We start from the raw sequence: 27,757 nt of genomic DNA on the forward strand, positions 1-27,757 counted from the left end.
TTCTTCACGGAGGACGGCACTATGGGGTCCGGGGGCGGGGCCCTCTTCCCGCTGGGGCTCCTGGGAGGATTCTAAAATATTCTCGAGGCCAAGGGGGCGCCTGTGAGACTGGAACGCAGCTTCGGAGCCGACGGGAGCCGGACGTTCCTTCTTCCTGGCGGCAAAACCTTGAGGAAATACTTTCTTTTCTAAATATTAAGAAATTTGAGGAGGTGGGGCAGAACGAGCAAGTCCCATTTTCCTGTGATCCTTTAGCCGGAAAACTGTCAAAATCTGTGGTAAAAAAAATTTTTTCCCCAATAATTTCTAGAGATAAGTTTCATCTTTCCATGGACTGGAGACAGTCAAAAATGCATCCCAGTGTGGTTTGACTCTTAAATTGGAAAGTTTTTCTTTTATGGCCTCTCTAGTTTACCTCTTTGAAGATATTTTGAGCTTATTCCGGAGCAGGGGGGGATGGGTCTCTTCAAAGGGTTTTCTTATGTTAAAACAAAATATAAATCCTGCTGAATTGCTATTAGAAGGTTTTCTCAGAGAAGAGGGAGAAAAGTTCATCCAAGAGGTACTTAAAGCCTTTCAAACGTGGGCAAAAGTAGTGAGACGAAACGGCGTTGAAACGTCATCGTTATTACGATTATTTGGGTTCGTGATTCTCCTTCTCTAGAGGGCTGAGAGGAAACCAGAAATAATTTGGGATTACACCTTTAGGATTTTCAGGAAGTCTTCTTATCTCCCCTGGAACGTTCAGGTCTGAGTGAGAAAAAGAAGGAATTTTAAGAGGAGACTTTAGTTTTAGCAGGATTTAGATCACTGTTTTAACTCCTCTCAGAGGTTTAAAAATATATACAGTGTGTGGTTGACACACTAAAGCCCCCCAGGTTTTAGGTGTCAGTGAGTTTCTGAAGAGCCCGCAGGCTCCCACCCAAGTCCCAGATTACACAGTGCTCAGAGAAACAGAACAAAACCTAGGCCAGGTGTATATTTTACTATAATGAAAAATGCTCTTAAATGCCTACTGTGAGAAGTTAAAAACAATCTTATGGATTGAATAAATTAATATTCTTTCATTTGGTGAAATCCCATGCAGTCCTTTTAAAAATATATACTTGTAGATATATAACTATTGGTATGGAAAGAAATGATAGTTTTAATTACAACTGAAAAGCATTACAAAATAGTGTGAACAGTGATTTCCTCTGTTTTTGTAAAAAAGAAACATATATGGAAAACTCTAGAATGTTATGAGCCAAAGGGCTTGATTTTGTGCTGAAAACCAAATGAATTTAATTTTCTTCTTTTTGTTTTGCTGTATTTTGTAAAAATTTTTGACAGTGCATGTTACTTGTGTAATTTTAATGCTTATTTAAAAATATCTACTAGCAAAGCACTATGTAGGGTATAGTTTTAAGGGAAATTCACAATATGCTTTTCACTAAGCACTAAATTTCTTGGCCACATTTTCAATTATACAGCTGATTTTAAATTGATGTAAATTGACACGTAACCTTTTAGATGAATAAATAGCAATGTGATTTTTTAGCAATTTTGTGCCAAAAGGAGAAAATGCATTTTGGTTAGATATATTTGTAACTCTCTGATGAAATGTCTTAGTTGTTTCTTCAGAAATAAGGAGCCCTAGATTGGAGTTATAGTTATGCATGTGTACATATGCATGTACATATTTACATATTTACAAGAGTGTTTTCTGAATAGGAAAAGGAAAGACACAAAGTCATTGTGTGTGATAACATTTTTTTAAAAGAATTATTGTTTAGTGTAAGTGAATTACTAGTAACTTCAATAAAATTCTTTCTATGAAATGTTTAGTTTGAAATAAGTTATGTAGATCCTTCCTAAGACTTGTCAGTTCAGTCGCTCAGTCGTGTCCAAGCTTTGCAACGCCATGGACTGCAGCACGCCAAGCTTCCCTGTCCATCACCAACTCCTAGAGCTTACTCAAACTCATGTCCATCGAGTCACTGATGCTATCCAACCATCTCATCTTCTGTCATCCCCTTCTCCTCCCACCTTCAATCTTTCCCAGCATCAGGGTCTTTTCCAATGAGTCAGTTCTTTGCATCAGGTGGCCAAAGTATTGAAGTTTCATTATAAGCTGTTATTAAACAAAAGTGGAATTGAGGGAAAATTATTAATTTATTCTAGTCTTATTAATTTTACAAAACTTTGATTTAATCACACATAGTGAATCATAATGAAACCATCTTAATCTGTTAGAGCTAGTCAGTTTTAAAAAGCTACAAACTAAAGTCTGTTTTTTAATCTGTCTTTATTGTTTCCAACAAAAGAACATGTCAGTATTGTTTTTAAAAAATAGAAAAAGTTTTAATTCTACATTAATACTTTGAATTTTTTAAGAATTAAAGTAAAAACAACATACTAATTGACAAATATTGAATGGATTGAAATTATAATTTTTGTGTTAATTTTTTTGCCTTTTGAAAATGTCATATTTCTTTTCTTAGAATACATTTCATCTAAATACATACCTCATTTTCTACTAAAACTCTGTCTGAAATATCTGGCTAAGAGGGAAAAGATTTTTAAATATTTCATATTATGCTGGAATGAATAAATAGACTCTACTGGTTGGAATGCCCTATATTGGACATCACATTAAAAGTTCTGTAACTATAGAGAGAGAACTATTACCCATCAAAATATGAATCTTTCTATTTAAAGAAACAACATCGCTTCATCAATATAATTTCCTTTTTTCTTTGTCTCTTGTGCTTTTGTTTTCTAATCAGAATAAATTCATGAGATAAGGAAGAGGATGACGTCTAGAGTAAATACCAGTTTCACTTTGATTCCTAACCAGAAATATAGACGTAGTAGTCGTCGATCCAGCTATTTTTCCAACACCTTTGACTCAGATTCTCAGCCCTTATCAACGCTTGGAAATTTTAAAGCCTTGCCATTGGAAATATTCCAAATAATTCTAAAATATTTGTCAGGTGAGGTTTGGCAACTATAAGTAGGCAACATGGACAATGGAATATTTTATTTTCCCCAAGAAGTAGTTTTGTCATCTTAGACCCTGCTAGAATGTTAATGGTATTCAGTTCAGTTCAGTTCAGTCTCTCAGTCATGTCCAACTCTCTGCGATCCCATGGACTGCAGCATACCAGGCCTCCCTGTCTGTGTTCACATTTAGTTTATTTTTTTAAATTTCATCATTGTTAGGTAAGTGGTACTCAGAGAAAATATGGCACTCAGACTCCTTAAAGTATGATTCTAATTATGACATGGTAATTTGAGTGTTACATCCCCAAATGTTTCTAATTCATTGATAACTAGATTTCAAACAATTTTAAGATTTTTCCCTTTTCCCCACTTTAATTATTTTAGTAGTATTATTAATAGTAGTATTATTAATGAGCTAACTTGTAAGTTCATAGACTGCTAATAGTGATGTTCTTGTATTTAAGCCATTTACATATATGTATATATGTATATTTCTTTTGATAGTGAAGGATATCAGCATGCTAAGCATGGTGTCCAAAACAGTCAGCCAGCACATTATTAATTATATCTCAACCTCATCAGGAAGCAAACGACTTTTACTACAGGATTTTCATGACCTTGAGCTGCCTGACAGAGAAGACACCGCTATATTGGAACACTACAGATCTCTAGGTAATTTATGTAATGTAATGAGAATTGTAACAGATAAAGAACTATACTTAATTAAGGGGGTTTTATCACGCAATTCTGTAAGGCCTGTGGGAAATGGAATACTTCCTATTTCCATGACACTTTTACTCTCCCAGTGTGAGGACTTTCCCTTAACAGCAATCCTTTTGTTTATTGTTTAGTCGCTCAGTTGTGCCCAACTCTTTGCGACCCTGTGGACACCAGGGGTCCTGTCTTTCAGAATCTCCCAGAGTTTTCTCAAAGTCTTGTTGGTGATGCCATCCAACCATCTCATCCTCTGTCACCCTCTTCTCCTGCTGCCCTAAGTCTTTCCCAGCCTCAGGGTCTTTTCCATTGAGTCGGCTCTTCACATCAGGTGGCCAAAGGATTGGAGCTTCAGCTTCAGCGTCAGTCCTTCCAATGAATATTCTGGGTTGATTTCCTTTAGGATTGACTGGTTTGATCTCCTTGCTGTCCAAGGAACTCTCGGGAGTCTTCTCCAGCACCACAATTCCAAAGCATCATTTCTTTGGTGCTCAGACTTCTTTATGGTCCAATCTCACATCCCTGCGTGACTACTGGAGACACCATAGTTTTGACTATACAGACCTTTGTCAGCAAAGTGATGTCTCTGCTTTTTAATACACTGTCTAGATTTGTCATAACTTTTCTTCCAAGGAGCAAGCGTCTTTTAATTTCATGACTGCAGTCATCATCCACAGTGATTTTGGAGCACAAGAAAAGAAAGTCTGTCACTGTTTCCACTTTTTCCCCATCTATTTGCCATGAAGTGATGGGACTGGATGCCGTGATCTTCATTTTTTGAATGTTGAGTTTTAAGTCAGCTTTTTCAATTTCCTTTTTCACCTTGATCAAGAAACTTGATCAATTCCTGTTCGCTTTCTGCCATTGGGGTGGTGTCATCTGCATATCTGAGATTATTGACATTTCTCCCAGCAGTCATGATTCCATCATGGGGTTCATCCAGCCCAGCATTTCACATGATGCATATAAGTTAAATAAGCAGGGTGATAGTATACAACCTTGTACTCCTTTTTGACTTTTGAACCATTCCATTGTTTCATGTCCAGTTCTAACTGTTGCTTTTTTCCTGCATACAGATTTCTCAGGAGATGGGTAAAGTGGTCTCGTATTCCCGTCTCTTTCAGAATTTTCCAGTTTGTTGTGATCCACACAGTCAAAGGCTCTAGTGCAGTCAGTGAAGGAGAAGCAGGTGTTTTCATGAATTCCCTTGTTTTCTCTATCATCCAGCAAATGTTGGCAATTTGATCTCTGGTGCCTCTGCCTTTTCTAAACCCAGCTTGTACATCTAGATGTTCTCAGTTCATATACTGTTGAAGCCTAGCTTGAAGGATTTTGAGCATAACCCTGTTAGCATGTGAAATGAGTGTGATTGTTAGATAGTTTGAACATTCTTTGGCATTGCCCTTCTTTGGGACTGGAATGGAAACTGACCTTTTCCAGTCCAGTGGCCACTGTTGAGTTTCCAAATTTGCTGGCATATTGAGTACAGCACTTTAACAGTATTATCTTTTAGGATTTGAAATAGCTCAACTGGAATTCCGTCACCTCCACTGGCTTTGTTTGTAGTAATGCTTCCTAAGGCCCACTTGACTTCACAGTTCAGGATATCTGGCTCTAGGTGAATGGTCACACCATTGTGGTCATCCGAGTCTTTAAGACCTTTTTTGTACAGTTCTTCTGTGAATGCTTGCCACCTCTTCTGAATCTCTTCTTCTTTTAGGCCCATACCATTTCTGTCCTTTATTATGCCTTCTTTACATGAAATGTTCCCTTGGTATCTCTAGTTTGCTTGAAGAGATTAGTCTTTCCCATTCTATTGTTTTCCTCTATTTCTTCACATTGTTCATTTAAGAAAACTTTCTTATCTCTCCTTGCTCTTCTTTGGAACTCTGCATTCAGATGCGTGTATCTTTTCTTTTCTCCTTTGCCTTTCACTTCTCTTCTTTTTTCAGCTATTTGTAAGGCCTTCTTAGACAACAGTCCTTTACATTATCTTTAAAGATGAGAATGCACTTTAAAGTGTCTGTCCTTGTGAATTCATGTGGACAGAATGTCATCGAAGCTTATCATCTGGTGGCTTACCAGTTTAGGAAATTGATGTATTTCTATGCTTTACTTTGTGTGGATATGATGAGTTTTATCTCTGTATTTCTTTTCCTTTTCAACCATAATCTAGTTCTTAAAATATAAAATAAATTTAAATATATTATTGTGGAAAATCACTTATTCTGTTATCAGAAACAATGGTTTCCTCTCTTAAGGATGCTATGCATTTACTAATAAATCATTATGCTATTATTAAATTCACTTTAGCAAAGGAAGTTGTGGACAGTTTCTTCCCTGGATTTGTAATCGTTTATATCTTTCATGCCATTCATTGATTTCATTCTTCCTGAGTGCTAAAATAAAATTCTAATTTTGACTTGATTTAATGACACCAGTTTAATTATGAAGCTACCTGTAGTTAATCAAAACATGGCAATGAAACAAAATATCTGATGTTGAGAGTTAAGTGAATATTACCTTTTAGTATCCCAAGGATGCTTAGTTTTCAAATAATGAAATAAGACTGCATAGATGTGAAATACATCAAACTGTATTTGATAAGTATACTTAATAAGACTAAATGAAAAGTATGTGATCTAGTTACAATGTTATTGCTTTCAGTACTTATGATTAAGCTTAGTAAAGCTTGCAAATGAATACATCAGTTACTTTTTGCCACTTATTGTAAATATCTTTTTTCAAACATCATCAGTTGTGGAGGAAGTGGTACTTGGGAAAAGCTTATTCTTTAGTTTAATTAGAAAGAATTTTTTTCTCCCTGATCAGGCTCAATTGCATAAACAAACAAACAAAAAGCATTAAGACAATTATGTGGATAATTCAATTAAAAATACAGATATGTGTTGATCTTTAAAGGTAGCTTTTAAATGTGGTTTTATTCATATAATGATTTCAACCTTCCATTTAAATTTGGTGCAGACAGCTAGCTTATGACTGATTCTTTAGATAAATGTTTGATGTACTTACCATTTCCTCACATTGCCATTCCTGTGTTCTTGTTTTCTGACATTAAAATAACATTTTCACAATTCTGCATTCTGAGGTTTATACATTTTAATTTGCTGCTTCATACAAAACAGAGCAGATGGCCAGTGTGAAAAGAACAGTACATCTGATCTATTTTAGTGAGAAGAAATTAAAGAAGTTGGTCTCTAAAGGGTATAACAGAGCACCTGTGTTAAAAAATAAATAAGTCAACTGGCATTGGTTTTTATGGGAAATTGCAACCCTTAAAAATAGGCATTCTGCATTTAAAAAAGCAACCAGCATGCAATTAGAGTTTACAATTCCCTGGCTATGATATGCCTTGAGACTGGATGCCAGAACATGAAAGGAAAAGAACTCAGCCCGAAAACCAAACACTGAAAATGTCTTTTTATGTACAAAAATAAGAAGAGTTTATCTTTAAAATGCAATCCTGGTAATGTGTTGCCCAAACATAGCAACTTCTAAAAATAAGTTCAATTCCCATAGATTTTAAAGAATTATATAGTTTTTTATATTATGTAAAAAAATTAAATGCAGAGAAGATGAAGACTAAAGAAAGTCATGATATTCAGGTATGTGTTTTATTACCATATGTCTTATTTTTAGTTTGAGGATATTTGCCCTTATAGGAATGTTAACAATATATTGCCATTTTAGGAGAACAGAACACTTAAAGTTTGAGAAAACAAATCATACACTTCCTGTCACTGTAGTTCAAGTTACATAGCTCACTGGGAAATTAAAGGCTTTTAAAAAAAATATGTAAACACAAAATTCTATACATTCTTAACATGTGAGCCCCATAAAAGGATATCTTTAAAGAAAGAAATAAATATTTCATCCAAACTGGATACTTTCTGTGAGGGAAAAAAGCCTTCTAATCTCTGAAATTTCAAGTACTTAAGACTAAGTTTTTGTACAGTATTTGGAGAAAAGAATACAAAATCTCTTCTCTCACTCTTTCCATTAGCAATTCTTAAAATATTTTCCCTTGTGGACATGAGGCTAATTTTAAGAGATACCAGGAAAAAAAAAGAGATACTGGAAAATGTTTTCTATGGAATAAGGACAGTAGAGTTTCCCAATTGTGTTTTGTATTTGGTTATTGTTGTCTTTTGGGGGGCTTCCCTTGTAGCTCAGTGGGTAAAGAATCTGTCTGCAATGCAAGGGACCCGGATTCGATGCCTGGGTCAGGAAGATCCCTTGGAGGAGGAAATGGCAACCCACTCTAGTATTCTTACCTGGAGAACTCCCATGGACAGGGGAGTCTGGCAGGCTACAGTCCATGGAGTCCACCATTGTTATCTTTTTAAATTGAAATACGTTCTTAAATCTATTCTATAGCACCAATTTCACAATTTTTTGTAAGATTTCATGTCATAGCCTCTTGGGTGAATACCAGAGTCATCCTTGGTAAACACATGTATTACAAGCGTTGTGCACCCTTCCTCCCAAACTTGCCCTTAAAAACACTGGTATCAGCTCACAGTCCGCTAAGGTACATCTCACTTTCAGGAAACATTATGCTGTGAGTTATAGATATTCTTTTTTTTTTTTTTTTTTTTTTTGTCCTCTGAGGCATTTTATTTGTATGTATTACATCCCTAGAAAAAGAATCCAAGGATTTTCCCTCCTGTATGTTTTCGTCTTGCTTCTTCATGGTCCATGATGCCAGCTGAGGTTGTCAGTACAATGAAACCAAACTGACGGGATGGGAGCAGGTTATTCTGCCATTTTTCTAGATCTTTGAGTTGCACATCAAATCTAGGGCTGATCACTCCACACTTATTTAGCCTGCCTGTGAGGTTCACAACAATTTTCCCAGCCCTGTGATCATCAATGATTTCAAATTCGCCAATGTAACCATGCTTCATCATCACTGTTAGAAACCTGACGATGACTTTGGAGCACGGCCTAATAAGGACCTGGCGTTTGCCTCTTTTTTCAGCATTGTTGATACTCTTGAGAGCATCGGCCAGGACATTCATGCGCACCATTCTGGCGGCACGGAAAGATGGCGGAAAGAGCGAGTTATAGATATTCTTAAGTTAATTACATTATTGTCGTTTTCTTTCATGTGTCTCTTTACTTTCTCAGGTCTGCTATTTAAAAGATGTACATTGCTGCTACCCACAAAGGAAAGACTAAAGTACATTCACAAGATACTTGCAGATGTAAGATCATACTTCTAAATTAGTTCACAATCTTGATTTCCAGTAAAGATGTTTTATTATTAATGTCTTATACTTGTTTTAAATCTGTATTTATTTTCATGGAATTTCATGAATTAGTACTAAAAATTGATTGATGATAATTAATACTTTACCAAGTACTCAGATTATAAAACACCAAAAGGTAGTATAGTAGTATTTTCACTCAAGTTTATTAGGTTTATCAAAGTAGTAAAAGTATTTTTACCTTGTGGGAATTCTGAAGATGTTTTAAAGTGATGATGTAGATATTTTATTAAAATGAAAATAATTTCCAAGTGTTACCATTTTACTGTTTAAATATTAAAAGCATTTTAAATATATAAAATGGCAAACCTTTTATGATAATTTATGATTTGGAAATGTGTATTAATGTGTTATGGCATAATCTCTGTTAGACATTGAGTTTTATTATAAAAGTCCAAATATATATCTACTATTGCTGATTCAGTTTTACACTCAATAGTATGCAAACTGTTTCCACTGGCTTTTTTCATGTCAGTGTTTGCATTAACTTCAGCCTCTATGTTATTGCAGCAACTTCCAAGATGATCTTCCTGCCATTCATTTCTTCACTCCCCAAGACATTCTGTATGCTGAATCACTTTCATCAATTTAATTTTCTTGCTTAAAAATCTTTCAGTGGTTACTCAATTTCATCACAATAAGGTCCAAAGTCCACAGGTGGTATTTAGGTTCCCTTTGGCAAGGGCTTCCCTGGTGGCTTAGAGGGTAAAGCATTTGCCTGCAGTGTGGGAGACCCGGGTTCAATCCCTGAGTTGGGAAGATCCTCTGGAGAAGGAAACGGCAACCCACTCCAGTACTCTTGCCTGGCAAATCTCATAGACGGAGACGGAGGAGCCTGGGAGGCTGCAGTCCGTGGAGACGGACACGACTGAGCAACTTCACTTTGACAGTGCAAGCTTAATTCTTACTATCTTAAGCCTGACTAAGCTGCTCATATCTTTCTTTCCAAACGAACCTTTTTTATTTTTACCTCTATACAATTTTCCCTTTATTGTTTCCTCACCAATACTATCTATTCATTATATTTGAATCCCACTCAAAGACATTACTTGTTTTACATCCTTCATAAGCTTTTTAAATCATTCTCAGAATGATCCTTTCCCTGATTTCATCATGTCTGATATGCTTATTTGGTCATTGCAGCATTTATACATATTCTAACCTGAAATGTAAAAATAACTTTAGGTGTGTATATTGGCCTAAATAAATTGTGAGCTCCTTGAGGCAGAGACTTTGTTTTATATTTCTTTCATAATCCTCCACCTATGTAACATGATGCTAATCAGTTATATAGTGTTTTAGTTATTTTCAGTTAAGATTGAAAAAGGTCATTGCATATTTCCACTTAATTTGAATGTCAAATTATTGTACAGTTGCACTGAAAAGGAGGAATTAAAAGTTGTTCTCTTTATAGGTTTCCTGTTTTAAATTCAATGGATGTGCAGCTCCTTTGCAATGTGTAGGATTACTATGTTATGGCATATTTTTACAGGTACATTTTTTATTTACTGAAAGAAGAAAAGGAATTCTTTTTGAACTGTTAATAGAGTATGTAATCTGTCTGTCTATAAAATCATAAAAGTGATAATAATCTAAAAAGAAAACAAAATAACATTGTAAAGGTTTGAGAATGTGTTAATATGTTTGCCACCTCAGGTTTTCTTCTTGGATTTCTCACTAGTAAGAAATGTTTAACATTTATATGCTCTATACCAATGTCCTTGAAGTTTCCAGCCAATTGTAATGACTGGAAATATTGTGGGGTACAGAGTGTGGATGTGTAATGAATTTTAAGTCTTGGTCTAGTTATTGGGATGTGATTTTAGAAATCAACTGTATTTTAAAAATTGTGACTATAGGAAATGATAGATACAACTGATTTTAGTATGGGGCTTCCCAAGTGGTGCTTGTGGTAAAGAACCTGCCTGCTGAAGCAGGAGACAAAAAAGACCCAGGTTCGATCCTTGGGTTGGGAAGTTCCCCTGGAGAAGGACATGATAACCTGCTCCGGTATTCTTGTGTGGAGAATACCATGGATAGAGACGCTTAGCAGGCTACAGTCCATGGGGTTTCAGAGTCGGATATGGAGTGCAACACCTCAGGCTTCGTTGTCCTTCACTATCTCCTGGAGTTTGCTCAGATTTATGTCCATTAAGACAGTGATGCTATCTAACCATCTCATCCTCTGCCGCCCCCTTCTTCTTTTGCTTTCTCAGCATCAGGATCTTTTCCAATGAGTCGGCTCTTTGCATCAAGTAGTCAAAGTATTGAAGCTTCAGCATCAGTCCTTCTGATGAATATTCAGGGCTGATTTCCTTTAGGATTTATTGGTTTGATCTCCTTGAAGTCCAAGGGACTCTCAAGAGTCTTTTCCAGCACCACAATCGAAAGCATCAATTCTTTGACACTCAGCTTTCTTTCTGGTCCAACTCTCACATCCGTACATGACTCTTGGAAAAACCATAGCTTTGACTATGTGGACCTTTGTCAGTAAAGTGATGTCGCAGCTTTTTCATACGCTCTCTAGGTTTTTCATAGTTTTATTTCCAAGGAGCAAGCATCTTTTAATTTCATAGTTGCAGTCATTGTCCGCAGTGACTTCGGAGCCCAAGAAAAGAAAATCTGTCACTGTTTCCACTTTTCCTCATCTATTTGCCATGAAGTAATGGAACCGGATGTAATGATCTTTTTTTTTACAATGTTGAGTTTTAGGCCAGCTTTTCACTCTCCTCTTTTGCCCTCATCAAGAGGCTCTTTAGTTTCTCTTCACTTTCTGCCATTAGAGTGGTATCATCTGCTTATCTGAGGATGTTGATATTTCTTCCAGCAATCTTAATTCCAGATTGGGATTTATCCAGCCTGGTATTTCAAATGATATACTCTGCATAGAAGTTAAATAAGCAAGATAACAATATACAGTCTTTATATATATATACAGGCTGTATATACAATATACAGTCATACTCCTTTCCCAATTTTGAACCAGTCTGTTGTTTGATGTCTTGTTCTAACTGTTGGTTCTTGACCTGCATACAGTTTTCTCAGGAACCAGGTAAGGTATTCCCATTTCTTTCAGAATATTCCACAGTTTGTTGTGATCCACTTAGTGTAGTTAGTGAAGCAGAAGTAGATGTTTTTCTGGAATTCCCTTGTTTTCTCTGTGATCCAGCAAATGTTGGCAATTTGGTCTCTAGTTCCTCTGCCTTTTCTAAACCCAGCCTGTATACCTGGATTCTTGGTTCACATACTGCTGAAGCCTAGCTTGAAGGATTTGGAGCATAACCTTGCTAGCATGTGAAATGAGTACGCTTGTTAGGTAGTTTGAACATTCTTTGGCATTGCCCTTCTTTGGGACTGGAATGGAAACTGACCTTTTCCAGTCCTGTGGCCACTGCTCAGTTTTCCAAATTTGTTGGAATTTTGAATGCAGCACTTTAACAGCATCATCTTTTAGGATTTGAAATAGCTCAACTGGAATTCCATCACCTCCACTAGCTTTGTAGTAATGCTTCCTAAGGCCCACTTGACTTCACACTTCAGGATGTCTGGCTCTAGGTGAGTGACCACACCATCTGGTTATCTGAGTCATTTACACCTTTTTTGTATAGTTCTTTGTATTCTTGCCACCTCTTCTTAATCTCTTCTGCTTCTCTTCGATCCTTACCATTTCTGTCCTTTATTGTGCCTATCCTTGCATGAAATGTTCCTTGATATCTCCAATTTTCTTGAAGCTATTTCTAGTCTTTCCAGTTCTACTGTTGTCCTTTATTACTTTGTACTGTTCGCTTAAGAACACTTTCTTATCTCTCCTGGCTATTCTCTGGAACTCTGCATTCATTTGGGTATATCTTTCCTCTTGTCCCATGCCTTTCGCTTCACTTCTTTTCTCAGCTATTTGTAAAGCCACCTCAATCACTTTGCCTTCTTGCATTTCTTTTTCTTTGTGATGGTTTTGGTTACCACCCCCTGTACGATGTTACAAACCTCCATCCATAGTTCTTCAGGAACTCTGTCTACCAGATCTAATCCCTTGAATCTGTTCATCACCTCCACTGTATAGTCGTAAGGGATTGATTTAAATTCTACTGTAGTCTGAAACTAAGCCACGGTATGGTTGTGAGTCCGGTATCTAAAGTTGTGCTCTAGGGTTTGGGCCTTACTTTGTTATTTTCCTCATAACAGTCAGAGGTCAGGATTCAATACCATTTAGTTCTCTGAAAAGAGATTCTCAATGCAACCACAAAGATATTGGATTTTGGAGCATTTCTAGGTTTTGTTTAATATAAAATTTCCTATGAATTTTAACAGTCCCATACTGGATAAAAATTGCACATCACCTTGATTTTGTGCTGCAACAGTTGATGGTCATAAGGCAATAGTGACTTATGTTTTGATTTGACGGTTTGAATATCTGCAATGTTTCCTTTATTTTATCACTCTCAGACCTTAACCGCAGGTTGGGATGAACTTGAGTGCCATCGTGTTTATAATTTCTTATGTGAGCTGACTCATCTGTCCCGCAAGATGCAGACAGTTGTCTGCAGCAAACCAGGTAAAGAACTAAAATTCAGAGATAACATTATACAGAGATTAAAATAGAAAAAAATAATATAGTTCTAAAGTGTATTTTAAAATAAACTGCAGTGTTTACTTGTAGAAAGAGGACAAAGAGATGTAAGGGAATGATAAACACTAAATCAGATAGTGAGGCAGAAGTGGCCTGTAATTACAGAAAGAGATGAGCTCAGAGGGTCTTCAACCATATTAATAATATTGTATTCCTTAAACTGGTGGAGGATACAAAGGTGTTCATTATAATATTCTTTAAACCTTTATATATACCTGAAATATATATTTTAAAAATTAAAAGAAATCTATAATTTAGCAATGTCATTCTTAGAAACTCCCACAGTGTGCACAAGGAGACATGTATTAAGAATGAGCATCACAGGGAAGACTGCCAACAACCTAATGCCTGTTGTCAAGAGAATGGATAAATGAATTGTGGCATATTTATACAATTAAAATGAGTTAACTAGAGCCATGTGTATTTTTAATACGGATAAATCTCAAAATATAATTTTAGAGAAAAGGCTACCAAACAATACTTTTAATATGATACCATTTATATACATATTAAAAACATGTAAAATAGTTCTATATATTCTTTATGGTTATATACATATGTAAAAAAATATAAGAACATAGTTGGGAGGTATGATAGTTAATTTTGTGTGTCAACTTCGGTAGTCCATGGTACCCAGATATTTAATCAAACATTATTCTAGATGTTTGAAATTATTCTTTAGATAAGATTGACATTTAACTCAGTAGACTTTGAGTAAAGCAGATTACCCTCCATAATGTGGGCGGGCCTCATCCAATCACTTGAAGGCTTTAATAGAAAATGACTCTTCTCCCCAAACAAGAAAGAATTCTGCCAGCAGACTGGACTTGAATTAGAAGTCCCCGCCTTGTTGGAGCCTGCCAGCCTACCCTGTGATCTGCATAAGCAAGACAAATCCTATGTATATATGCACATCCTGCTACTTTTGTTCCTCTAGAAAGCACTGATTAATACAGCAGGAACAAAACCCAATTCAAGATGGTGATTATCTCTAGGGAAGAAGGGAATTGGGACTGATAAACAAAAAGTTTTAACTGTATGAATAATGTTTTTTTTTTTTAATTCTGAAGCAAATATAACAAAAAGATTTGACAAAACTAGATGATCAGTATACAGTGTTTGTTATAGTATCTCTGTTTTTCTGTCAGCTTGAAATATTTCATTATGAAACAAATCATGGCAGAATTTTTTAAGGCAGATATAGAAGCCCAGTGAAACAATAGCAAAATTAATTTATCATGTCCTTCTCTTGATCAGAAAGCTTTATTAGTTCCTGATATCTTCCCTGGTAGTTCAGCAGGTAAAGAATCTGTTTGCAGTGCAGGAGATTTTGGTTTGATTCCTGGGTCAGGAAGATCCCCTGGAGAAAGGGTAGCTGTTTCTCCAGTAGTGGGAATACTACCCACTCCAGTATTCTTGGGTTTCCCTGGTGGCTCAGTTGGTAAAGAGTCCTCCTGCAATGCGAGAGACCTGGGTTTAATCCCTGGGTTGGGAAGATCCCTTGGAGGAGGGCATGGCAACCCACTCCAGTATTCTTACCTAGAGAATCACCATGGACAGAGGAGCATGGTGGGCTGCAGTCCAAGGGGTTGCAAAGAATCGGAAACAACTGAGGGACTAAGCACACTAAGCAATTGATATCTTCAAAATAAAGTCCAAACTATCCTGCTCTTCATATACTAATCCCAACCTACCTTTCCAAACTTACTGCCTACTACTCTCTGTATCAGTTTGACACAGGGATATTGCTTTGTATCACAGATTCCTCTTACACATTTCTACCTCATACCTTTCATTCATTCTCTTTTTCCTGAAATGTCATGTCTCCTTTTCATCCTTTAAGACCCAGTTTACTTGATCTTCCCTGATCTCCTTAGACCTGCAGTAATCTCTCTCCTCTAAACTTCTGAGCTACTTAACACATCAAGAAATACTTATTTATACTTGGCCTTGGTGTGAGGGCTTCCCTGGTGGCTCAGAAGCGTCTGCCCGCAATGTGGGAGACCCTGGTTCGATCCCTGGGTCGGGAAGATCCCTTGGAGAAGGAAGTGATCCCCTAGAGAAGGAAATGGCAACCCACTCCAGTACTCTTGCCTGGAGAATCCCATGAAGGGAGGAGCCTGGTAGGCTACAGTCCACGGGGTCGCAAAGAGCCGGACACAACTGAGTGACTTCACTTTCGCTTTTTTTTTTTTGGTGTGTTGGTAGACTTTCCATTTACACTTATGTACAAGTAAGTAGATCATAAGTAGTATAAGGATATAAAATGTAAAATGGTGTCACCACCATGGAAAACAGTTTGGTCATTCCTCAAAAAACTAAACGTAGAGTTACATGTGACCCAGTAATTCCACTCCTCAGCACCTAACTAAGGAAATTGAGAGCAGGTACCTGAACAAATACTTGTATAACAGAATTCACTGAAACATTATTTTCAATGGCCAAAACCAGGAAACAACCCAAGTGTTCATCAATAGATGAATGGATAACAAAAGGCGGCATATGTATACAGTGGAATATTATTCAGTCATAAAAAGGAGTGAAGTTTCTGGCCACACCATGTGGCTTGCAGGATCTTAGTTCCCTTACCAGAGATCGAACACGGGCCCCAGCAGTGGAAGCACAGAATCCTAACCATTGGACCACCAGGGAATTCACAGGAGTGAAGTTTTGATATAGGCCAAAACATGGATGACCTTTGAAAACACATGCTAAGTGAAATAAGTCAGACACAAAAGGACAAATATTGTATGGTTCCACTTCTGTGAGGTACCTAGAACAGGCAAATTCATAAAAACAGAAAGTAGACTAGAGGATACCAGGAACTGGGGGGAGAGGGGAATGGAGAGTGATTGCTTAATAGTCACAGAGTTTCTGTTTGAGGTGAGAATAAGTTTTAGATAGGGTAAGAGTGATAACAGTTGAACAACATTATGATTGTAATTGATGCCACTGAATTTTATACTTTAAAAATGGTTAAAATAGCAAATTTTAGATTATATGTATTTTACCACAATTTAAGAAAATAATGTAATATATCAAAAACTGTTGAATTATATATATTAAATTATATACATTAAAGTTATATGGTATGTAAATTATACGTATATTCCAATAAAGTTGTTTTTAAAAATACATGAGATACCATTTTATACCCACTTGGATGGCTAGAACCAAAACATCAGATAGCAGTTGTTGGTAAGTGTGTGGGGTAATTGGAGCCCTGGTACACTGCTGGCCAGAATGCAAAATGATACAACCACTTTGGAAAACAACCTGGCAGTTCTTCAAATGATTAAATATAGAGTTACCATATGACCAAGCAATCTTATTCCTAGGTATATCCTCTAGAGAAACATATTCATACAGAAGTTTGTAAATGAATGTTAATAGCAACATTACTCATAATAGCCAAAAGGTAGAGACAACCATCAATGGAGGAATAAACAAAATGTGGCATATCTATACAATGGAATGTTATCTGGCTATAAGAAACCATGAAGTATTGATACATGCTATAACGTGGATGAACCTTGGAAACATGTTTTGAAAAGAAGCCAGTCACAAAATACTGTCTACTATATAACTTCATTCATATCAAAGTTCAGAATAGGGAAATCTATAGAGATATAAAGTAGTGGTTAGTGCTGTGGGTGATAAAGGACAGAGGGATGGAAGAGGTATAGTTAAAAGAGCAGGGCTTCTTTTTGAGGTAATGACGATGTTCTAAAATTAACTTGGTGATAGCTGCATATATCTATGAATATACTGAAAAAAAGTTGAACTGTATATCCTTTAAATTGGTAAGTGTTATGGTATGTAAATTGTATCCCAGTAAAGTTGTTTTAAAAAGTAGTTCCTTGATAATCTAAAATTCTTACAGAGTAAATGAAGTAACATTCTCAGTACAAAGCATATTAATGATGTATGTCTTTGATCTATCCAATTACGCATATCAATCTAAGAAGAATGCTTTACAATTTGTCTTCATAGGAAGCGCCCGAAAACTGGAGTTAAGGATCAGACTATTCTGTAGGAATGTGCTGCTTGATCACTGGACCCATCGAAGTGATTCTGCATTTTGGTTGACACGTATATTGAAACCGTGGCCAATGGTGAATCAGGCAAGATTACTGTATATCATCTTCGGACCTATATCTCCTCAAGATGGTGAGCATCTATTTCTTAGGGATGTATGTTTCAAAGCTGGTTAATTACTTTTACTTTAGGAAACATCATTTTATACCTGCTTAGTTTCATCATTCTTTTTTTTTGGATATCATTAGTTATTATAAAAGAGAACCATGGAAATTATTTACATGATGAAAGATTTCAGAACTTCAGTGGAATGGGCAGCTTCACATGATGCCATTTCAATTTCAGTCAACATATTTCCCAAGAATGTGACCACTGTAAATAAGAAATAGTCCTGGTTGTCTGGAACTACTTTGGTGCCTCCATATTCTGGGAGAACTTTTATCTCCAACTTTCATGCTAACTGGTTGAATCTGTCCACCCTTTCCTTTAGAGCCGGATCCAACAGCTACCACCATTGCTTGCAATACTTTTCCTTGTGATTTTTCTGGAAGCATAATGCCTCCTTTGGTTATAGTTTTGGCTGCACTTCTTTCAACTAATACATGACTCCAGCTGCCACAGTTCATACTGTGCTCTCACACCGCAGCCACAAGGAGAGACCTCTCATCATTCTTAATAACGCAAGTGGATACAACTGTATACTACATTACACTACATTTGCTTGGATGAATATATTTCTTTTGTTCACATGGCATTATGTCAGGACTTAACCAGTTTAAAGTGTGTTGCATAGCAGCGGGAAGCCAATCTGCAATCGAATTTTGTTTGTGTGTATAATTTAGAAAAAAAATTGGTCATAGGTAAACAATAAAAAATTGACTGGATTACTCAGTTTTGATATAAGTGTCTGGAAGATTCTGAAATATAGCATGCTCTCTTTTTGGAAGGTTATCACTAAGTTTTATTTCATTTTAGTAAGATTTTTGTCAATTGTTTATTTTAATTTCTGTTATGGATAGATAACATTATCTTTGAACCATAAACAGTGTTTTGCTTGGTGAAACTACCTTTTCTTTACTTCATTTAGCTATTGTTGCTGTGCTTCATTGCATCAGTCAGAGACATTAAAATTTATACTGTTATCAGAATTTACCTTTCATTATGAAAGTAGCATGTATAAGTAATGGATTTCATTATGCAATCCAATTTCCTTTTTAAATAATCCATATAATCTTTATCAGAGAAGCAACTGTTCTGTCATAGCCTAGTTTTTGTTTCAATTATCATTCAGGACAGGTGGTTTGGCAGAAAATGATAGAAGGACCTACAGATGAATCCTGTCTGAAAGGTTTGGCTGATGCCATTAAATTACTATATGACACAGGCACCAAAGAATGGACAGCAGATGATGTTATCAGTCTTGTAGATGAACTATCAGGTAAAAAAAAAATATTTACCGCATAGAGTAATAGAAACATATTATTAGAATACAGTTATAAAATTGTAAGGACATAAAGCAATTTAAAAAAATTTTTTTTAAGTTATACATACAACTCTATTGGAAACAACTTTTTGATTTTTGAAGAGAATGCATATAATCAATTTACTTTCCTTCGGTTTTCCTTGTCAATTTTATAGATATTATTCATTGTTATTATTATTTGAAAGTTTCATTATTTTATTAGCTTCAGTTCAGTCGCCCAGTCGTGTCCAACTCTTTGCGACCCCATGAATCGCAGCATGCCAGGCTTCCCTGCCCATCACCAACTCCCGGAGTTCACTCAGACTCACGTCCATCGATCGAGTCAGTGATGCCATCCAGCCATCTCATCTTCTGTCGTCTCCTTCTCCTCCTGCCCCCAATCCCTCCCAGCATCAGAGTCTTTTCCAATGAGTCAACTCTTCGCATGAGGTGGCCAAAGTACTGGAGTTTCAGCTTCAGCATCATTCCCTCCTAAGAAATCCCAGAGCTGATCTCCTTCAGAATGGACTGGTTGGATCTTAGTTATTCCCATTTTGCAAGTTCTCAGAAACACCTCCTAATGTTGCATGAGAGGCAAGCCCTCTCCTGTTGGTACAGGAGAGATGAAACAATGTTTCCCATTCCTGCATCATCCTTTAGATTTTTAAAGTTCTCAAGATTTCTTTCTTTTCCCAAGGTTAGACCACTTTGTCTGTTGACCTTTGTGGGAGAAATGCTTTGACTATATTACTAGTACATTTGTGAGAGTCACTGTGACTTGGCAATAATTTCTTTTGCCCGGTAAAGGCTGTAATTGGAAAACTAAAGCATTTTCTCCAAGATTCTCATTTGACACTAATTGTATTTCCAATAAAGTGTATTTAATGATCTTTACTATAGCTATTGTGTAATATCTCATTAAATACTGTTTTTCCTTTAATAAAAGTGGTTCCTCGTGAGTGGCTTCTGGAGAATAATGCACGTCTCCTAATCCTAAGTGGAAACAATATCTGTTTCACTTTCATGGCTAGTAAAGCTGTGAATGGACGCACCATTGAACTGGCAAGACTGATAGTCTTTTTGGCTTTGGTAAGTAAAAAATAAATTTTTTCTAGCAAGTTTAACGATATAGCTGACCTACCAAGAAGCTGCCGTGAAGGAACTGAAATATGTACAGAACATTTTGAAAAAATAAGTATTTAAGTATATTTTTATATATACTTAAAAAATTTTAATTTATATAAAAACTATCATATTTGGAGACATTCCTTATATTAACCTCTCCCCATATCTCATATCTGGATTGTCATTATACAGCTCTGCCAAGTTATATCCTTTTTTTCCCCTTAGATTCCATTAAAAAAAATAAAGCACCCTATATAATTTGCTCCAGGATATTTCCTGGGCATCAGGGAGAGAATGTGGAAGTGAGTGGTGGTAGAAGTGAAACAAGATTTGTAATTGCTGAAGCTGGAGAATGGATACTGAGGGTTTATAATACTATTCTCTTTACTTTTATATAGTTAAAATGTTTTTTTAAATAAAACATTAAAAAATATATTTAATGTCCATTCATTTAACACAAATTGAGTGTTTACTATGGGCCATACACTGTGTGAGATTTTAGGACTATGGAAATTAGTAGAACAAATCCCTGACCAAAGCTGCTTTCAGTCTTTTAAGAGATATCAAAGTATGTATAAATAAATTCAGTGTGGGAATTTCCTGGCGGTCCAGTAATTAGGACTTAACACTGTCACTGCCGCCGCCTGGGTTCAGTCCCTGGTCAGGGAACTAGATCTCACACGCCGCAGCAAAGCTCTGGCACAACTAAATAAGTAAATAAGTATTTCTTAAAAGATGTGAAAATATGAAGAAAGCTACCAAATTAACTGTATTCTCAATGTAAATATTTATTTTAATAAGCAGATGTCCTAAAAAAAGAGAGAGAATTGGAATTGCATGGCTGTCTTCAGGGAACTATAAGCAGCTCAGTATGATTTCTGAAGGGGAAAATGTGCAGAAGAGGAGGAGGTGGTGGGTTTAGATAAGAAGGGAGGGCCAGGCAGGGAGGGGCCTGGCAGACCTGCAGCCTGAACCACAGCAGCCACACTGCGACATGTTTTAGGAAGCAGGGCGACACTGTCAGTTTTACTTCTTGGAAGGTGACTTTGGCCTCACTCTAGCAAAAGGAACGGAGAGGAAGCCATTAGGGGTGGAGAAGCCTTCTCTGATTAACATCTCAACTCTGATCACTAATTTTCTCTAAATCGCCTCAGATTTGTCTTCTATTTATCTTCATTTACCACTGGTGTTCTTAAGCCACTATCTTTGTGAGGTAATTGTCTCCCTAAATAGGGAAACTCTTTGAAATCCAGAACTGTGTCACTTATTTCTTTCACAATGTCTTATACAGTGATTTATACATAATAAGTAGTCAATAAATCTCTCCTGTCAGATTAACATTATTTGGTTATATTATTATATAGTTTATTTTCATGCTGTATGTTATTTGGCTACGTGAACAATTTGCCATTTAGAATGTTAGTAAATCAACCTTTTTCCTTTCAGTCAGTTTTAGCTAAAAACATGTAATCCTCATTTTATTTATTTTTTTAATAAGAGCGAAATATTCCTTCCAGTCTCAACATGGAAAGTTAATATCATCATAGAGTTCTCTTGCCTATTGAAATTGCCTGTTTGTCTGTCACCTTCATTGGATCCCTTGAATATAGAGGCCTTGTGTTTATGGTTTGCCATAGTATCCCCAGCTCTTAGCATGTGCTCAATAAATATTTACTGAATAAATGAGTAAATAAGCAGGAGCCTTTTTTTTTTATATGTTTAATAATTGGCATTTGTTTGGCCGTGTGGCATGTGGGAGCTTAGTTCCCCAGCCAGGGATAGAACTCATACCCCCCATAGTGGAAGCACAGAGTCTTAACCACTGAACCACCAGGGAATTCCCAGTAATTGTTTTCAATATTATTTTTTTGCATTAATAGTATCCTATAATAATCTTGAACCAGGCTTTTATTTACTTCATGCTTTTTTCCCCCTAAAATTTGTACCATTTGAAAGCAAAGGAGTATTAGATATTAGAGCATTTGCCATTTATAGACTCAACATACTAGGTTATTAAATTATGTTTAACTTATAAACAGTAATTGTTAATACTATTTTCAAATTCTACAACTTTCTTCACATGAAAATTTACTGCAATGGTTTGTATGTCTAAACCAGGTGTCTGAGAAAGAACTATACTGCATGGATTGGGCAGTTAAAATGATGCAAAAAGTCTGTAAAGTCTTTAGCACTCCAGTGGAAAGAAATAACTTCCTGCAGAGTGTGGCAAATGCATTTGCATGTGCTATACTGGAAATGCTACAGTCAGTTATGTCTGGTGAGTATACACATAGATGGTACACAAGTGTGAGTGAAATGCATGCTAGTCTTCCCTTAAGACAAATATAATTCTGTGTAGACCTTTATTTCTAAGCAAAGAATAGAAAAATCAGTCATTGTTAGTTTTTTCATGAGATATATTTAGTTTCTAGTATTGTCACTTTTAAAATCTGGTATTGGTTTTAATGGAAAACATAAAGTTGAAGAGTCTGCTCTGAAAGGAACCAATATAATTCTGCACAGCAAAGAATCTTAACCTGTTTACTTGGCCAACTATTATAACCATCATAATAATATCCTTTATTTGTATAGTTTACACATTATATTATTTCACAGTTTTATTAGGTGGCAAACATGATAATTAACCCTAATTTGGCAAGGAGAAAACTAAGGCTTAGAGAAATCACCTGACTTGCCCAAGGTCATGAAGTTAGAAGCAGTAAAATATGGACCAGCATATTTTTTTTCTGATTTCTAATTCAGTGCTCTTAATATAATTCCATGATTTCAGTTGTTAACATCTAACTTAATGAAAATCACTAACTAGTCTTCTGTTACACAGTATTAGGAATAATGTGTATGTTTTGAATAAATCATATATTTAGAAACTTAACTGTCATTTTCTTTTCTCTATGTCTGTTCCTGTGTATGGCATAGGAGATGGTGATGACGACGACAGAAGCTTTATGAATTTATTCCATCTTGTGCAGGCTCAGGCTAGCTTCCATAAAGAGGTCCTGTATTTGACCATGAATGTTCTCCCTTCCTAAATACTCAGAATCTTTGCATTTAGAGAATACCTCACTGAACTAACTATTAGAAGAGTTCCACACTCAAAGAAGAGCATCCTTGGGACTTTTTATCACCTAAGTAACCTAAGAATTTAAAAGCTGCATAAAACTCTTGAAGCAACTGCTTAAATCATTATTAATATAAAAATTACAGGCAAACCCAAGAATGTTTTGAGATTTCTCTAGAAAACAAGCTGTGCTTCTCAAACTAAATGCAACATTAGTGTTCCAAAGCAAGAGAAAATTCTGTTACATAATTAGAGCAGACCCAAATAATGTGTCTATGTTCATTTTGCTTAGATTGTATAGACATAGCCTAGAATGTTTATGATTTGCAGTATGATGTTTTGGGTTGTGCAGATATAAATCATATTTTTTTTACCACCTTTTTGCATATGATTACAGAGAACATTCAAGAAACTTCCCTGGTGGCTCAGAGGTTAAAGCGTCTGCCTCCAATGTGGGAGACCCGAGTTCGATCCCTGGGTCGGGAAGATGCCCTGGAGAAGGAAATGGCAACCCACTCCAGCATTCTTGCCTGGAGAATCCCATGGACGGAGGAGCCTGGTAGGCTACAGTCCACTGGGTCGCAAAGAGTTGGACACGACTGAGTGACTTCACTTTCACTTTCACAGAGAACATTGTGTTTGGTTCAAGTTTTTAATGGATCAAAAACCAAAGGAAGTATGTTTCTGTGTATATACAGATCCATACATGTATGTGTATATATACATGTGTGTGTGTGTGTATACCACATACACACACATGCGCAAACACACATATAAGTCCTTCTTTAAGACAAATAATCTAAAAAAGTCTATAAATAGAGGAAGGTATACAGAGGAGCCTGGAAGGCTGCAGTCCATGGGGTCACTGAGGGTCGGATCACTTTTCACTTTCATGCATTGGAGAAAGAAATGGCAATCCACTCCAGTGTTCTTGCCTGGAGAATCCCAGGGACGGGGGAGCCTGGTGGGCTGCCATCTATGGGGTCTCACAGAGTCGGACACGACTGAAGCGACTTAGCAACAGCAGTAGCATATATTATCTTAAAACAATCAAATCATCTTCTATTCTTTCCTGGGGATTTGAGTAAAATACTGCAAGTAAGGGAAAGTATAAAGTGAGAGAAAGTAGCTTATTCTGCTCCTAAAGCTTTTCTCCTTATTTTAAATAATAGGACTTGATGGTTCCAACATGAATGGTTCCAGCAATCCATGAGAGAGTGAGGTTTATCTTCACTCAAGTAAATGGATTCCAAGAAGCTCCAGGACTATTTCAGTTTGACTAGTATCTGCAACCATCACTCTTACTATTAAAATAGAAAAAATAGTGCCCAATGAGCTGAAATAATGCTGGAGCCCTCCTGGATCTCCCATTTTCTTCTCCTTGGGTTTGATCACTTTACTTCTGCTGAAGATACACCCTTTCCCACTGGACTTCTCAGAGGCTGACTTTCTTTTCCTGAGCCCTTGACGTTTTAAATCATCTCTGGAGCTGATGAAGGAAAGAAAAACCAAAAGATACGGAAATTACGCACAGAATTGGGATAGAAATTGTGGGAAATTCTCAAGTTCGACAAGAGGGTTAAGAGGTTTAATAGGGTTGAGAAAATATGAATTGTAACAGGATTTTACTACACTTTAATAGCAAAAAGACTTAACCTTTATTTTGAGTGGTCAGAAATTAACTGCCTTTCTTTGATGGATTGTCCAACTAATTCCATCAGTAGCAGGAAATTTTTTTCTCCAGAGTCTAGTATTTGTATATTTATGCACAAAGTTCTTTCTTTTATCCTGATTTCATTTTCTTCTTTTCAATTTAAGGATTCACCCAAAAAAAAAAAAAAACAAACAAAAAAAGGATTCACCCACAACTAAATTATAAGGATTAAAAGTTGTCAGATACCAGAATATAAAAACAACACTTTAGCTTTTTTTCCCCCTTCTCTCACTCTTTTTTCCATACGTGCTTTGGAAAGCCTAATGCATTTCTTAATCAAAACACTGGTGATTCCAAATTGAGAATACTAGATTATATGGGGGAAAAAAGGAAAAAAATTTTAAGTAAAAATTTTCATATAAATAGTGAATATTTTAAATATTTCCTAGATGGATGTTAAGTTCATTGCCTTAGAGAAAGAAATTTAACATTGTGAAATTGCTTTGATTTCTTGAATTATCCAAGTCTCCACAGCAGTTATTTTCAGCATGTTTACAAAAGAATAATGGTTTAATTTAAAACATTTTTTTAATCTGGACTGTGAATTGTGTTATACACTTCACCTGACGTGATTGCTGCAGCAAATTTTTTTTAGCTCACATTATTTTGTTATTCTTAATAATTGTGAGATTATTATCTCATCCTCCCCAGAAATTTGGAACATAAGAAAATCTGATTCATTCTTTGGATACAGTAAATAAATGATATCATCTTGTTACCAATAAAAAGTAAACTGAAAATTCTTCATTTGATTACTAATAGATAGAGATAATCTTTGAGACCAAAATTGCAGTTTCCTCAACTTGGCAGTTTTTTTGCTGAATACATTTGTCATCAGCAATGAAATGTGATATCAAATTTTAAAGTGGGAAATTAACTTGCAAAAGTATATATTATTATCAATAGTATTGATGGTTAAGTGATGGTAGAGGCAATCATATCACCACAAAAAGGGAGCATTTGCAAAATGAATAGCTTAAAAACAGTGGGCAACTGTCCATTTCTAACCCACTCTAGAACAGTCATGATAAAATAATGATGTAAATTGTCAACAGGTCAGATAATTTATCCTGTACCTCTTTCTAAACTAGGAGATTAACCTGGGTTTCTAGCTTTTTTCCTCTTTTGATAATGATTTCATCAGTCTCTTTTGAGCTTGATTTATAGGATGCTTTTTATTTCCACTAGAAGACAAGCTTAACAACACATCATCATATTTATCTTTACTATGCCACCTCATGCGAAGAGTTGACTCATTGGAAAAGACTCTGATGCTGGGAGGGATTGGGGGCAGGAGGAGAAGGGGACGACAGAGGATGAGATGGCTGGATGGCATCACTGACTTGATGGACATGAGTCTGAGTGAACTCCGGGAGTTGGTGATGGACAGGGAGGCCTGGCGTGCTGCGATTCATGGGGTTGCAAAGAATTGGACACGACTGAGGGACTGATCTGATCTAATCTGATCTGTTTCTAAACACATCACACCACATAGCACTAATAACAATCTAATGACACTCATTTTCTTAGAGACTAAAGTTTTTATCTTGTGAGAAATACTCTGTGCCTTATGAAACTATAGAACTTTTATCATTAGTACCTTTTTAGATAATTCCTTCTCATGCTGTGCTGACCCCTCAACTTTATCATCTTCACAGTGTAGTACATACTGTACTTGGGAAGCCACTCAGGAAGCTCAAGCAATTGTTCTATGAGGTGGCTCTCCATAAGATGAATAGTTGGCACATGATTTCATACTTTATCCATCCCTTCATGGCTTACTTGGTGCTTCCAGTTCTTCTATTAATAACAAAATATTTTATTGCCAGGATAATTATTCACCTTTGGAGATTACAGCAAGCATGAGGTGCCCAGTAAAAGGTGTAACTGGAAAAACGACATTATGTCAATAAAAAGCAAACATGAGCCTCTTTGTGTGATGATTACTCAAGAGTTAATTGCCTAACTACCCCACTCCAGTACTCTTGCCTGGAAAATCCCATGGATGGAGGAGCCTGGTAGGCTGCAGTCCATGGGGTCGCTAAGTCAGACATGACTGAGCAACTTCACTTTCACCTTTCGCTTTCATGCATTGGAAGATGGCAACCCACTCCAGTGTTCTCGCCTGGAGAATCCCAGGGACAGGGGAGCCTGGTGGGCTGTCGTCTATGGGGTCGCACAGAGTCGGACACTACTGAAGTGACTTAGCATAGCATAGCAATTGCCTAAGTGAATAATACTCAATTATATGATTACAGATTTGCATGTCAATATTGTAAAGGATAAAAACACAGTGCTCCCACAAAAACTTCTTTCGTTATTTGATACCATACTAGCAATAGGACTCCTTTACCAGTTCCACTAGCAGGCAGCTCTGAAACCTGTGAGAGATCAAGTGATGGAAATAGCTCCTTGGCTTACTGAGACATCACTAACAGGAAAGATGACCCGAAAGACAGCTGTATTGGACAATCTTTTCTAGGTTAAAAAAAAGTCCCAGAGGACTAAACACATTTTTTTCATCAAGAAAGCAAATACAACTCCAGAAAATTCCTCAAGTAACTAGACTTTAAAAAAAAAAAGTTTATCCCTTGAAAATTTTTTACATTAAAAAAGTAATAATTATAGATTTTCTAAGATCACTGCTTTCTTAAAGGTGCACAAAATTGAAAAATATTCATTGTTAAAGTATTTATGGTGAACTGTATTTGATACATATTTG

General features: G+C 36.2%; 2 protein-coding genes across 8 annotated transcripts; one reads left to right on the forward strand and one right to left on the reverse strand.

Moving 5' to 3' along the window:
- FBXO47 (F-box protein 47) lies at positions 1-27,757 on the forward strand. 7 transcript variants are annotated; one of them, XM_055576015.1, is made up of 11 exons: positions 1-278; positions 2,769-2,975; positions 3,490-3,657; positions 8,851-8,927; positions 10,405-10,482; positions 13,434-13,542; positions 17,611-17,787; positions 18,947-19,093; positions 20,064-20,206; positions 22,361-22,520; positions 23,183-27,756. In XM_055576015.1, the coding sequence occupies exons 2-11, from the start codon at positions 2,795-2,797 to the stop codon at positions 23,290-23,292; spliced, it is 1,350 nt and encodes a 449-aa protein (XP_055431990.1). In that variant the 5' UTR covers positions 1-278; positions 2,769-2,794; the 3' UTR covers positions 23,293-27,756. The 7 variants fall into 7 exon arrangements, with proteins under 7 accessions (XP_055431990.1, XP_055431991.1, XP_055431995.1 ...); XM_055576016.1 differs by having other exon boundaries at positions 3,568-3,657; positions 23,180-27,756; XM_055576014.1 differs by having other exon boundaries at positions 4-278; positions 23,180-27,754.
- On the reverse strand, positions 8,296-8,796 carry LOC129649050 (40S ribosomal protein S15a). The gene has a single exon (XM_055576022.1). It carries the CDS (start codon positions 8,748-8,750, stop codon positions 8,358-8,360), a length of 393 nt encoding a protein of 130 aa, XP_055431997.1. The 5' UTR covers positions 8,751-8,796; the 3' UTR covers positions 8,296-8,357.

The sequence above is a fragment of the Bubalus kerabau genome, chromosome 4 (genome assembly GCF_029407905.1).
Source record: "Bubalus kerabau isolate K-KA32 ecotype Philippines breed swamp buffalo chromosome 4, PCC_UOA_SB_1v2, whole genome shotgun sequence".
NCBI classification, from domain to species: Eukaryota; Metazoa; Chordata; class Mammalia; order Artiodactyla; family Bovidae; genus Bubalus; species Bubalus kerabau.

Excerpts from the sequence above, each read along its gene's own strand:
- FBXO47 (XM_055576014.1), top strand. The coding sequence starts at position 2,795 with ATGACGTCTAGAGTAAATACCAGTTTCACTTTGATTCCTAACCAGAAA. Across the intron at positions 2,976-3,489 it reads AATTCTAAAATATTTGTCAG|TGAAGGATATCAGCATGCTA; the intron begins GTGAGGTTTGGC and ends TTCTTTTGATAG. Across the intron at positions 10,483-13,433 it reads GTTATGGCATATTTTTACAG|ACCTTAACCGCAGGTTGGGA; the intron begins GTACATTTTTTA and ends TATCACTCTCAG.
- LOC129649050 (XM_055576022.1), bottom strand. The coding sequence starts at position 8,750 with ATGGTGCGCATGAATGTCCTGGCCGATGCTCTCAAGAGTATCAACAAT.